The sequence below is a fragment of the Psittacula echo genome (genome assembly GCF_963264785.1).
Source record: "Psittacula echo genome assembly, chromosome: 15".
NCBI lineage: Eukaryota > Metazoa > Chordata > Aves > Psittaciformes > Psittacidae > Psittacula > Psittacula echo.
Genome location: NC_137751.1, coordinates 7,189,295 through 7,204,017, shown reverse-complemented (window position 1 = coordinate 7,204,017; position 14,723 = coordinate 7,189,295). Strand labels below are relative to the sequence as shown.

Genomic DNA, 14,723 nt, shown 5'->3' with positions numbered 1-14,723 from the left:
CTCTTCTGGATGTAGCCAACCAAACTTTTCACAGATGGTTTAATACAACTGCACAGAGAGTTATGAAGGCAATAAACCACAGTAGAATACTGTACTGAGAACAAAGCTGTAGGAATATATTGGCAATTGTTACTTAATATTAAAACCTTCATGGCCTACTTGACAGAATTAGATTGCCAAAAAGAAAAAGAACAGAAACATCTTAGAATAAGAGACAACAAAATCTGGCAGAAGAGTTAAAAACAGACAATGTGCACGTCCAAGCCAATGAATTGTTATTGACAAAGCACTGTTTGCATGCATGTTAGCAGTCACAGATCAAATCCCAGCCTTTGTAAGTAACCAACCTGTTGCTGCCCTTTATTTCATCCAGCTCCTTCTGCAGTCTGGCACTCTTCTCCTCTTCCTCCTGAAGCTTCCTCTTTACCACGCGGAGCTCCTGCTGGGCTTCACACTTAATATCATTGGCTACAACCACTGCAGTCTGCAGATCAGCTTGAAAACGCCTCCACTCTTCTGTATCTTCCTAGAAAGAGCAATCAGAACCTCAAACTGTTTGCTGTAAAAGTGCACCTACTTAAGCTAAGCACTCTGCAGTGATCACAAGCAACCAGGGTTTCACCACAGTTTCAAGATGACACGGATGACAACTATATTCAAGATGACAACCATACACTTGCCTCTTTACACAGTATCGACAAGACTGCCAAAGGAGAAACTGATGCTGAGCTTTCCACTCCAATACAGAAAGTAAATCAAAGTTCTTCCTATAGCTATTGATCATTCAGACTTGTGATACTACTACAGGCACTGTTGCTGCAAAGAGCTCATTGCTACGGATAATTCATGAAGCAGGAATGGCTGTTCCAAAGTAGAAGTTCAGAGGTGAAAAAAAAAAAGCAAAAGTAATTTGCAAATGATGTATTATATTTTTCCTTTACAGACAAAAAAACCCAGCTAGAAATAAGTGAAGAGAAATGGTGAATGAAAGGATGTAGAACTTTCTACAGTTGTTCTAGAAATTACAAAGCTTCTCTCAATCCAGTATATTGCAAGAAAAGCTCAGTTTAGCTTTGTCAAGGAGTCTAAGCCTTACCTTCATTTGCTTAGTCACAGCCTTCAGCTGCCTCTCCATATCTTGTTTTTGTTCTTCCAGCTTCATTGCTTTACCTAGTAACAGAAAAAAGGAAACATTATTAAACACATGAGCAAGGCTGAAAGGTGAAAATGGGAGGACAGAAGCCTGTTTGGTCTTGCTTCTAGTAACACCACTAAAAAGACTAAATAGACTCTGTCAATGGATCAGGAATGGAATCAACGGTAGATTTATTACTCAAGCATCTCTGAAACAGGTCACTATTTTGAAGCATAAAGCCAGACTTAGATTTACAGAATCAAAAATCCAGGCTCACTCACTCCCGGAGCGAGACATACCTCTCATTCCACCAGGTGGCAGCTGCCCCTTCGCAACGCAGCAGCAACCTCAACTACACAGCTCTTCCTAGGCTTTGCCCTAGAAGCTCTTTAAAAGGCCAATAATTCCACTTCTAGAATGGGCAATACAAACTTCGCTGAAGAATAAAGCTTGGGGACTGTATCTAATAATACCTCTATAGCACTAACTTAAAATAGTGACTTTGTGTATGAACAGAAAGAATCGGAATGCAATGATCTTTAAGGTCCCTTCCACCCCAACCCATTCTATTACTGGTCCAAACTGGAATATTTCTAAAGTGAGACCCTTGTCACACACCAAGACATGCCTCCTCCTCCCTGTTGCTGCTATAACAGAGCCTCTAAAGCATTGAATCCTTTGTTTTGGCTCCACCTACTTTCTAGCTCACTGATGAGCTGGTTATTGTGAAGTTTTATAGCACGATGTTGTTCCACCTGGTCCTCCAGCTCAAAAATGGTTTCTTTCAGGTTTTTTATATCTGCTTCATTCTCTGATGTTTTTTCCTGCAGCTTCTGGCTGGTTCTGCTCAGCTGCTCAGCCTGCCGGTCACACAGCTCCTTCAGCTGACCACACTCATTCTCAGCCTGGAGGGGAGCAAAGAAAGCTGCAAGTCTGTATTTCTTAAGAGTTATCACTCAGTAGAGACTTTCATGGGCATCTCATGCATTTAAAAATCAAACCTGTGTTCTAAGCATTGTATAAACTGAGCTTCAATGCAGTTCAGACAGTTTCAGGAAACAGATGAGCTATGAATGTCAGTTTTCTTTCTTGGTAATAAAGAAAATAAGATGCTACAAAGGAAATTAAGTTTTCTATATGATTAAGGTAATGAACCAAGAAGAATGATATTCCCGGAAAGCTCCACATCTATGTATCACATCATGAGAGTGGTATCACAACCTAAGGGCCACAATGATGATCAGTTCATCCACATTAACAATTTTGCTGCTTTAGCACGTACATTTTCAATGGGTTATGAAAATATAAGCAAACAGAGCTAGCTACTGCAGATAAGTATATTTCTGGATATAGGACATCTGGAATTACTAAAGGGAGAATCTGCTGCACTTCAATTTATTGGCTGAGGCTCACAGATCAATGCTTCCAGGTTTGGGGGGAGATCTCCGCTTATGAAGAAGCAAGAGAAAGCAAGGTATAGGCTGCCAATTCAGTGAGCAGCACTGGCACAGCCTGGCTGAAGGGCAGCTTTACAGAAGCCTGTGGTCTCGTTTGGGTGTCACAAATAGCCAATGATTCAAAACAGCTTAATCTGAGAGAAAGGAAGAGTAAAAAGGAGGAAATCTGTGGTTTCCAAACCAAGCAATAAAAATTTGGTACAGAGTCTGAGCACTCAGCAGTTTTTCATTTATCCTTCATAAACTGCAGCTCCAGTAAGCACTTGGGAGCTTCCTCTACTAACTCCATTTGCTGTGGTCACCTATTTAAGCTGAAAGGACATCTGGCTTTTCTAAGTCAAACCATGGAGGTGGTTTTTGGCAACACTATCTTCTTCTTCACCTAGCCAATTTTACCCTTCATGATCCCTTCCCTACACAGGAAAGCCTGCACACACTATCACTCTTTCTGCAGTGGTGGGACATAGCCACTGGCTTGTGATTTATTAACACTTGGTCTACAATGCCTCATATTGCAGCTGTCCTCTGAACATCCAGGATCACACAAAATATAAACAGTGACTGACTTCAGCTTGCTTGGAGCAAAGCTACAGAACTACCAACTGAGGCAGAAAAAAATTGTTCTGAAATGAATCTTTTTTTGCCATTATTTTACCTAGCCCCAAATGGTTGTTTCGTAAAAATAGTTCAGTTTTATGAAGATAAAGTAATCTGGAGCTTGACCGTGCATCAGTCATGTTGCTGTAAGTATCAGCTTCTCTGAGGATTAGCTCATATGTTCTCATGACCAATGGCACCTACAGTTCACTACTAATTAATCCTGATTACTTATTCAGAATTTAATATCTGCTGCTAATTACTCATGCCCTTCTTTCCATGTGAATTACTAAGTGATTTTCAGGAATATCTGTTCACATAATAAAGTAAGTTTTTATTTACCTGTTCTTTGTTCCAATGTTGATAGACACAATTCTGTTTACTAAATACTAAATTCTGCAGAAGATACTAGGGGAAATGAGTGTTGAATTTATAAACACAGCTATGCTAACAGTTATTCCTGGGAAAACATGCATATAGCAGCACAGGCAGACTATCATAAGACCCCAGCTTCCATTCAAAGCTAATCCATTCAATTTAACATCTGAAAACTTATAACCACTGGCTTAACAATCTAAAGATCAACAATTACCTGTTTATGGAAGGACAGATAACAACCATCACATTTTACAGCTGTTACTGCTTTACCTTAGATAGCAGACCCTGACTGTGCTTCAGTTCACTGTTTGCCTTCAGCAGCTCTTGTTTAAGCTCAGTGCAAGCTGCTTCTAACTGATCCTTTTCTGCACGGGCTACTTTCAGCATCTCTTGCACCTCAGAGTTGTCAGCAGTACATCCCATCACATTGATTTCGGCAGCCTTTTGTTTCTCACTCTCTAGCTGAGTTTTGAGAGAGCCATTCTCAATTTTCAGACCTTCTAAGGCAATTTTACAGTCCTCCAGAGTTTTTGTCATTGCGCTGTTGTTCTGCTGTTCCACTTCTAGACGTTTAAGCAGCTTCTCATTTTCTTCTCTCAGGCTTTTAATCACCTGCTGGGCATCCTGATGCTCCCTTTCTAAGCTTCGTAGGCTGCTGGTTAACTGTTGCTGAATGTTGAGCAATTTCTCTCTTTCAAATTGTGCTTTCTCAAGAACTTCTGCACATTTCTGTTCCAGCTCAAGGACCTTCCCCTCCTGAGCTCTGCTTTCTTCATTCTTGGATCGCTCTTGGAGGAGAGTCATTAGCTTCTCATTTTCTTGGCTCAGTTGTTCTGCCCTATCTCTGTGTTGATGAAAGGAAGTCTCCAAGAGAGCTTTCTCCTCCACTAGCTTCTCATTTTCTGTTGTCAGCTCCTGCACCATTTGTTGCTGATCTGACAGCTCCTGCAAAGTGGCTTGTAATTCTTCTGCTGTGCTGTGATGGTTCTCCTCCATCTTTTGTATTTTCTCTGTAAGAGACGCAACAGAAAGGTCACTAATATTGTTTGGAGAACTTCCTGTAGTGGAGCATTTGGAACCTTTGAAGTGGTTGCTGTTGGAGGATGTTGGCCTGGAAGGTACGTCCGCTATATGTTCAAAATCAGACGCATCGGGTGACAAGGAAGCTTTAGTCACATCGCTGCTGGAAGAACCCGAATTGCGCAGTGTCCCCCCATTCACATGCTGCCTGCGCTCATCCATTTCACCTCTCGACACATTTTTTGATGGGCTTCCAAAACTGGACTCTTGGGTAGTTGGGGTTGGGAGGCTGCTGTTGCCTCCACTGCTCATTGTTGTGTCTGAGAGAGAAGAGTTCTCTAGATAAAGCAATTTCTCTTTCAAAACACGATTTTCTTCTCCCAGGCTAGCAAGCTCTTTCTGAAAAGTCCTGTTTTTCTCCTGAAGGGTCCGTATTAATGGATCTATGTCAACAGGTGACACTGTTTCTACATTTTGGTTGGAAGCACCCATTCCTTCAGCATTAAGTGACCCTTTCTCTCTGCATTTCTTCAATTCACAGCGGAGTTTGGTGATTTCAGAATCTTTCGTCTTTGCTTCTGCCAGGAGCTCTTTAACCTGAGATTCCAGAACAGCCTTGTCACCACTTTCATTCTCTTGCTTGGACTTGCTAGTGGGGCGCACATGTTTGGTAGGAGTTGGGGTACCAGAAGAAGTGGGGCTGGGTTGTGTTTTCCTAGCATTGGCCTGGCCACGCAGGACAGCTCGCTCTCTGGATACAGAAGATGCTATTTCCCGGGGCGCTGGAATCCCCGAGCGCTTTGCAGCTGACACTGTTCCTTGTAGAGAAAGAGATGAGGCAAAGTGAGTGAGTTCATAAAGAAAACAAATCACACAACACCACCACTAGAGCCTAAAGCAGTGCTGGAAAACACACCTGAGTGTCTGAATAGGATTAGTCACCTGAGAGTGTGGGTTCATGTTTCAAAGGCTTCTATTACTTTGCATTTCTTCCTCTCCTCTCCCAAAGGAACAGTCTGATGAACCTATTCCCAATGTAATAATATGTAGGTGCTGTAACCCATGAAGTACAAGTCCCAATACCAGGATAATAATTATTTGAAAATAAGAGTTCTTTACTTTGTGAAATGCTGAATTTAAGCCTATTAATTTACAGGAAAAAAAGCTCAGTAACTTAAGAAAAGATAACCTCTTTGAAAACACATTATCATTACACTATTGTTTTATCACACATAAAAGTAAAGTAGTTGCATTATGCTCCATTTATGCAGATCATCATAAAAAGGGTCTGAAACATTTCTGCTGACTGCAGATGCAGTGAAACACACAGCTCCTGACACTGCTAACACTGAAACAATTGTGTTCTTGCAGCTTCTTGTAGAGATGGATGAGACATTTTTCATGTTATAAACTCCCACCCTCCTAAGGAGGAAGAGCAAAAGCAGATTAGAAAGTTGATGCTGTTCTCTTTGGTTGTTGCTCCACCCCAACCAACTTAAAGCACAGTACTATGTGATTACAAGGGAAATTAAGTTTCCAAGTTGATTATCTTCATCTTCCAAAGCTCCCTGGGAGTATGGGACCATGGGTACTGGAGAAACAATAAAAGCCATCCTATCCATGGATGTATTCAGCTGCTTAAAGAAGATGGTTCAAAAGGAAGGTATTATATGCAAGTGGCAACACAATAAATTTAAAAAATTCCTGTTTTCAGGACCTTGCTCAAAAGGAAAAGCCCTAAAGTACAGAGTCATGAAGTTTAGGATATGGTACAATGAAGAGATACTGTCTGATGTAGCCACATAAACAGGATGCAAGAGACAGTTATGCAAACAGAAAGGGCTAGTGAGCCAGTGTTTGCAATTAAAACAAGTTCCAGAAGGACTGAGGGGAAACCCTAGAATCAATCATATCTCCCACACTTGGGAGACTCTTTACTGTGCAGCATTCACAGAAAAATCAAAGGGCAGTGAAGACCAAATGGGAAGCAGCCTCCCTTCCTTCCACAGCATTTCTCACACTGAGGATTGTCTCAGTGCAGTGGCTGTCAGCAGCACAGGGCTATGAAGAGTTAATACCAACACCACCCAGTTTGCTCAGCATCTCTTTTGAAGAAGGCACTGGGTTTATAAACCCCGCACAAACAGGAGCCCCTCCTCCTCTCTCCCAAACAAACACACTCTGCAGCAGGCACAATAAACACACGGAGACAAAGAGCAGCTGAAGAAAAGCCCCCTGAACACAGAGGCTGTGCTGGGAGGAGAGCACAGAAAGGGCTCTGTCATGGCAGAGGCACAATAAGGCCAGAGACAAAGGCTCCACTGTGTACGGGAAGAGATAGCAGGGATAGGCTGGCCGGAGAGCCAGCAGCCCACACAGCTCCATTTAGTCATCTACAGCTGGAAACACCAGCATATCAATTCAGCTCGGGGCTCCCCAGTGCAAAGTGCAATACAAGCAGAGATGGGAGTTGTTCCACTGCAGCTCAAACGGCTGCTGATGCAACTGCAGCCCTTGTGAGAACTGAAGCCCCCCCGCTCACTGCTCATTCCCATCTCTTAACCCAAGGGCTCCCAACTGCTAAGATCTGGCACCTGCAAACTGCATTCTTACTGAGCTTGAGCAAAGCTTTTTGTGTTGATGCATCTACTACCGCTAACTGAAGGACAAGAGGAAAACTGAATGGTCCATGATGTGGTGCATCACTTCCAGTGGAGAGACACCAGCTCAGCACAGCTCCTTGCTCAGAAGCTGAACCCCAGGTGTCCAGGCAGAACAGCACAAGGTACCTGAATGCACCTCTTGGACATACAATAAGACAAGTGTCCAGAGAAGCAGTACTCACACAAGCTATAAATCATAGTACAGATTTGAGATGTAAAAATACACATTACAAAGGGCCACAGATGCTCTTCAATGGAGCCGAAGGTGTGGATTATAAAAAATTCTGTTATGTCCTGGACTTTTATTCAGTCTGAAGGGGGTTTCTACTGTTATAATAAAGTTTAATGACAAAGCAAGTACCCTGAATAACTCATCTTTTTGAGTGCAACGGCATGACTGTCACCACATGACTGGGAGTGTTACAGAAGCAGTGGGCAGTACCATATATGTTACAAGAAATAACCATGCTACTATACTCTGGCACAAATTGCACAGCACTGAGAAAATCACCTTTTCCTAAGAGAAATGTAGCACTTCTGGTAGTGCTTCTCAGTAACTAGTGTGCTTCTAATCACTACTAGATGACAACAGGAACATGATCCTCAGCAACGGAAGACCTAAGGATAACAATTAAATTTATCAGGTATTATCTGTACTTCACCAGCTTGCCAACCAGTGCAGACTCTGAGCTTACTCAACATGTCCCATGTGTTTTGCAAGACTCCATTCTCTGCTGACTTGTCCTAAATCACAAAGCATTTGCTATCCATCAATAACCATAACCAACCTGTTTCTTTCATGACATACAAGTGTTTATTTTTCCCTTCCACTCTCCAAAACGGTGCCACGCAATACTAATGTCACAGAGAGCCCAGAGAGAAATAGTTCTGAATGCATGTGAGTGTTGATTACAAAGCACCAAAACAAGTATTAGCAATACTTTAAAGCCTATTTCATGGGCAACTCCCACTCTCAATGACCTTGACTTTGAGCAGTGTAGCAGTTATAAATGGAACTGCCCGTCCCCACAGCCACAGGCACCCACTATGCAGGAACTGCCTTTAGGGCTGTACAAGTCACCCTGGTGATCTGATTAGTTCCACACCCCACTCCGATTATGGTCTATGGGAAACTCCAGCTAGATACGTGACTGCCAAGCTGCAGAACCCAATCTGGGGTTGATTTATGCTGCTACATAAAGTGGCTGTAATCTTGCAGAACTTCCTAGAAAGTGCTGCTTGTTTTGAGTAGGAAAGAAGAACAATCATCTCTGTATCTCTAAGGATATCTTCTGTTTTAAGAAGATAAAATCCCCAACCAAAACCCAAACTGTTAAGTATCTTTGGTCAAAATGGGGCTATGGCTCCCCATTCCTGTTCTCACTGTTCATCCACCCTGCCCAACCTGTGGCTTAACTCTTGCTAACTTTAAGCACTTTAAGTCTTTCCCACCATCTCACACATCCAAGCTCTGACCAAACGTTCCCTTTGCACCATACCCAACCTCCCATTCTCTCAGTCTACATTCACTCTACTAATGGGCTAAGGTTGCCTGCAGAGGAATTGGGAATTACTCCATTGAGAGTTATTGCATGAAAACCTGTTTTGATCAGACCAAGGTGACCTCAGCATCATGTTCCTTGCCTTGGCACCCAGCAAGAACTCCTCCACTTTCAGCATCAGCCATGCTATTCAGGTGTGAGGGATTAAACCTCAACATGCATGTAGAGGGTATAATTTTCAAAGTGCTTTAAAACGAAGAGCTATTTAACTCAAATCCTCTGAAGCACATAATTGTTAACTCTAGGTTACAGGACAGGGAAGCAGAGAGCAATGAAAGACCTCACCCAGTAAGGTCAGTAAGGGTTAGGGCCCTGGAACTCCTGGCTGGCAGCCTGCTGTGCAGTTTTGTTTGCACCACTTTCTGCCAGGGAATACTCACAGAGTTTCCATTGGAGTCAGAAACAAAGTAGGACTTTAATGAGATAAAAGCTGACCCCTCACCATGATCTCTAGCCATTTTAATCCCATTTTGAGCACTGCTACAGTGTTTTTCACAGAAGGATCAGGATTACTCTTCAGTTTTTCCACATAATAATCTATTTTTGATCTAAGCTCTCAGCACCTGCTGCATCAGCTCCCACAGGGGCATCCACAACCAGAAGAAAATAGACTGAAATGAAGAAAACCATTTCCCAGTCCCCCAAGGTAGAACACAGGGCTGGTGTTCAGAAGTCCATGCAGGATGGGTAATGTAATTGCAGTGATAGGAGGGGAAGGGGCAGAGGCAGCAAACATTTTACTATAGTCACAGGGGGGACATACATGACATTTGGGAATGAAGATTCAGTAAGTTTATCTGCCTTCACACTCCAAGTGCTCCGAGATTGCACATAGCATTGTCTTCCAAGTAAAGCACTAGCCCTGAAGTTACATTTATTCTACTTGACTCTTATGCAGAATTAAGAGTTCAAATACGTGCTTCTCCAAACTCAGAGCAGAGAAAGAATCTCAGTTGGGAAGGACTTCAAATGACCCAGAAAACACCTTTCAAAATGTTCCAATTTATAACTTAAACCTATTTTTTAAACCTGAAGTCAATACATGATTATTCACCTCTGGCCTTTGTGCCATTTGTATCCCACAACCTGCCCTTTTCTTAATCCTTCCTTCCATCAACATATTATTAACCCAAAGGTTAATGCTACGGGCTTCTGCTGTTCCAGGGACTGGATTTACAGGGAATGTTCCATTTTGTACTTTCTTCCTAAATTTTAACCCTGTCAACTCTTAAGCTAAGAACACTAAAAACACATTTCCTTTAACATACTTAAAAACCATGTTAGTAATTCATCCTTCCATGGTTTCAGTAGGTACTAAGCCTCTTATGTGTGGAGTTCCTCTGTATAATTTAAGTGTGCTGATCATCTACTCATTTCACAAGGCATTTCAGTCATGTAAGATTAAACCATGAAGACAGATGCATCTTTGGTGTGATGTTTCTAAACAATGGATACCTTATTTAAATGTCATGGGCAAAATAAGAAATAAAAGAAAGCTATTCATAGCACTCTGCAACATTAAAGTCATGCATTTCAAAAAGGCAAACTGTTGCCTGTGGACAAGTTTGCAGGCTCATGATTATCTGCTGCTCCAGGACTGTTAAATCTCTCTCTCATTCCAGCTCCTGCATTTACAACAGACCAGCTATTTCACTATCTTGTGTCTCTTTGCCACCTCTTCCATCTCAAAAAGGGATAGTGAAGCAAAAGAGGTAGCAACAAGAAATTATGGGCTAACTCACAGCCTCCCTGCCAACGGGAGACTGATTCTTCCGTTGTTCTGGAATTCTGTTCCCATTTGCTAAGATATTTAATAAATTTTGCCATCTGAACACAACTCCCAAACCTCAGATAGAAAAGCAATTGCTGTGATACTTTGAGAGAAAGGTTAGTATAAATCAAGTGGCCTGTAAGCACCTAGCAGAATGGCTAAGTAAAGAGAACACTATTAACCTGTGCTTGTATAGCAAATAAAGAGTTATTAAACCTCCCCATACAATTTTGCTGCGCTCTATCATATGTGGTTTAGCTGAAATAGGTCCTTATCAGTTTTGGTCTTCATCTTATCCTCTGGCTGTGGTTTCAGTAGATCCTGGACTCAGCATGACCACACTTAAGCCTTGCCAAGTCTTGCTGAGGATCCAGAGCAGCATTAACAACATGGAGCAACACATCAGTAATGCAGGCATGTACTCAGAGGTGCTCAGTCTTGATTGTGTAAGGTGCTTTTACAATTTTTAGCCAACTTTGAGCTTCTCATGCAAAACAAACCTGGGTCACAGGTGTACCTTACTCCCATCTGGTTTATGACATCTAGTGTAGAAGACAAAATACAGATGCCTGGTGACACTTCAGATGTGCTTTTGGTATATTTAAAATACCTTCACTGAGCTGAAAGATTTGACAGTACCTGTGGGAGACTTGTCTTCTGCTCAAGAGGCAGACAGAGAGCAACTGGGATGCCTGAAGACATCTAGAATAGTACTAGACATTGAACAGTCAGACTTTCACAACAGATTTACAAGCTGGTGTTACAAGGCAGGTAATAGCAGCTTGTGGGCCATTTTCAAAATTACTCCAGTACCTGAAGTACCACTCTGATGATTTCCAGCCACAGAACAAACAACTTAATGCATTCAGATGTGACTTCATGACATTGTTGATCTGAACTTAGTCACAGCTAAATCAGAAAAGACGGTATTAACTTGGAGCCATTGCACTTCGTTGACTCCCTACAATAAAGAACTCCACGTTCCAGGGAGCCCAGCCATAGTTTCTGCCTTTTGTTAACTTGAAGTTTAAGAACCTAATTGACTTGGTGCTTAAAATCCATTTTCCAGAAGTGCCTAAGCCACTAAGAGCTCAAAGCTTAACTGAGAGCCCAGGGGACCAAGCAGATCACTTTCCTCCTGCTCCAGCATTGATCCTGAGATTGATACTAAGACTGATTAAGAGTGAACAAGGAATGCCTCTGGGAAATGAGGACTAGACAGCACAGAAGAAGGATTAGTGCACATTTGACTCTTTAAAGTACTTCTTCATTTAAAACTTCAGAGGCTTGAACACATCTACTTCATTGGTTTTTCCTTTTTTTTTTTTTCCTTTGTTTAAGCAAATGAAACAGCTAAAATACAGCTTCCCTGCTAACCAGAGATCTGATACCCCAATTAACAGGAAACACACGGACACTTTTCATGTGGCATAAGAAAAAGCAAATATAACTGCTGAAAAGGAGGGCAGATATAACAGCAACTCCTACCCATGCTGCTGTGCTCTCACAGAGGTGTCTCTACACAGAGGCAATAATCAGCGTGGCAGAAACAGAGGCTAATACTCTGATCTTTAAACCTCTGGGCACACCAACAGTAAGACACCTTGATAACACATACTGAATGGATGCATGTAACTACATCAGCTCACGAAGAAGACCTGAATCAGTTCTAAGTTCCAAGTTCCAGTTCTAAGTCATAAGTGCTTCTTGGGGGTCAGAATGATACAGCTTAAGCTGTTTGAAACTTCATATTTTGAGAGTGAGATGTCCAAAACCTCTGGTTCACTATCAGCTTAGATAAAAGTCAGGGTAAAGAATGACACTATTATACTGTGACAAACTATTCCAGCTTGATCTGCTTGACATACCAAGGGAATGAGCTGAACAGGTTAGCTGTCAGCATTTTTCAGTGACCAGTGTTGGATACTCCTTTGGATAATCCTCGATAACATCTTTTAGGGTTGTCCTGCAGAAAGATGATGCTCTTTGCTACCTTGACTTTATGCAACAGTGAACAAAGTAAACCTAGGCTTGGCCAGTCATGGTTGTCCTGAGTTGGTGAGTTTGCAAAGTATTAGTCAGAGCCAACACTTTTGCAGGCTGGCAGTTCTTTGGGAAGGTTCATCTTTGACTCCACCTAGCTTTAAAACAAGACAAGGAGATGGCTGCAGAATAAAGCTGTCCAGTACTCTTAGAATCCACAAAAGGCCCTATTTACATTATCTCCTTCAGTAAGTTGTAATCTGGTTTTACAAGAGAAAGTACCCAGGGAATCTGCTGCACAATTAAGGAATTTCTTAAAGGTAACAAGTATTTCATTTTTAGCTTATTGGATTCACCCTGATCAATAAACTGTCAAGTGTTAAAATGCAAACAGAAGAGGATCAGCTCTTAGCATCTGGTGGTTGCAAGCTCTTAGCACAGCCACAACAAGAAGAACTGAAGCTCAAGTTCACATTGTCACAGCTCAGTGCTATTACAGTGGAAACAAGGGCGCATTCAGAAGGTAAATGAGACTAGATCTGATCAAAACCCTGTTCACAAAGTCTCATTGTGATTTTCAGCTGACTTACGTTCCTCTTTATGGGCCTGTTCACATACAATTCCTCTCTGAGTAACAGCAACAGTAGTTAAAAACCTTTCTACCCTGAGAGACATGCCTATGTCCACACAAAAGAGTTCTGAGCATTTCTTAAGCTATTTATCTGGGTTTTCTGAAGGTTTGTTAAGTCTTAAATGAAAACCCAAGCTTGGATATGCCTGTTTTGAATATAACACAGTTTTGTACCCAACACAAAGATGCTGCAGGCTCTACTGTAAGGTGGAACTTTTGCTCAGAAGTCTAAGGACCAGAGATACATTTGTGAAGTACAATGGCAAAGCTAAAAAGAGGCAAGATTTGTTCTATGCATAAGTGCATTTGCTTTCACAGATACAAATTCCCACCTTCCAATCTGCTCAAGAGTCAAGAAGCATCCAAGAGGCTTCACTGGGCTCCAAGAGCATCATGAGGGCACCACTGGGTTGTGAGCTATACAAACCCCCATGGAATAACCAAACAATGCACATCATGTCTGCCAACACGGGTGTAGGTTACAAGCGTCATTGCAATCTACCCCTGCTTTGGATTCCTGGAGTACCCAGCAACCTGGCATAACAAACACTGAGACATCCAAAGCAAATGGTCTAGCAAATGTTCAGAGAAACTGTATACCCTACTTACTGGAATGTCCCCCTGGTCAACTCAAGCCTACTTTTTTGGGAACTGTTAATACCAGTGGGCCTGCCAAACACTTAGGTCACCTGCAAGCTATACCCCTGTGTACCCCCACAAAAGGGATGAGTAAAGCTTTCAGTATGTAGCATCATCCCAAAATTAATCTGGTGGAAGTTACAAAAATTCAGAATTTTCCTACTTGCTGCTTCTTTTTAGCCAATATGACAATTTCCACAACCAACATAGCTCATAATTAGAAAAAACATGATTTTTATATTCCTTAAGAGGGCCTCAACTCTGTATATTTGTGACATGAGCACACCAAAATTATAGGGATTTCTGTGTGCTGTGACATTTCCTGATTTTGTTTGTCCTGGAACATTTCCTTCTTGAGCACCTGTCAAAATGAGATGAGATCAGGTATAATCATCTCTTACCCACAGCAAAGTGAGTTTTGAGCCAACTGTTAAATAAAAAAAATATCCATAAATATGCATCTTTCAGTGAATGAAGATGAAACCTCTGGTGCTTCACTGAAATAAGGGATTTGTAGTTTGATCTGGTATGCTGTCCAGAAGGTGGTGAGCAACTGCTCTGGGGGCATCCTTGAAGTTTACTAACATTTTCCTTAGGAAGGGGCTGTTCAGAAATAGCAGTGGATTTATCCTCAGGTAAAGGCAGAAAGCTTATTTCAACTCGTATGGCTGTACTAAGGCTATTCTCAAGATAAATGACTCCTCGCTGGAGTAAGAACCCCAGCATTTTCCTCCTGACTGTAGCTTGCAGAGAAGCGGACAACACTTTTCAGCTCAGAAAACAGCTTCCCAGCTAATTTATGCCAGAAGCTCATCACACAGCCATTACTGGGTTAATAGTGGTGACAAGACAGCTGAACTTCCATTGCTGGAAAACACAGTTTTGCT

General features: G+C 41.9%; 1 protein-coding gene across 1 annotated transcript in view; it reads right to left on the bottom strand.

The window, feature by feature from the left end:
• The window catches only part of SPECC1 (sperm antigen with calponin homology and coiled-coil domains 1), a gene marked incomplete at its 3' end in the record, with an annotated part of 68,955 nt that overhangs the window by 32,623 nt on the left and 21,609 nt on the right, over window positions 1-14,723 (bottom strand). Inside the window, exons 3-6 of the mRNA XM_080629916.1 lie at window positions 3,838-5,405; window positions 1,833-2,040; window positions 1,097-1,170; window positions 348-526 (exon numbers count right to left, since the gene is read on the bottom strand). Of these exons, the coding sequence (XP_080486042.1) occupies window positions 348-526; window positions 1,097-1,170; window positions 1,833-2,040; window positions 3,838-5,405 (2,029 nt within the window). The remainder of the gene's footprint in view (window positions 1-347; window positions 527-1,096; window positions 1,171-1,832; window positions 2,041-3,837; window positions 5,406-14,723) is intronic.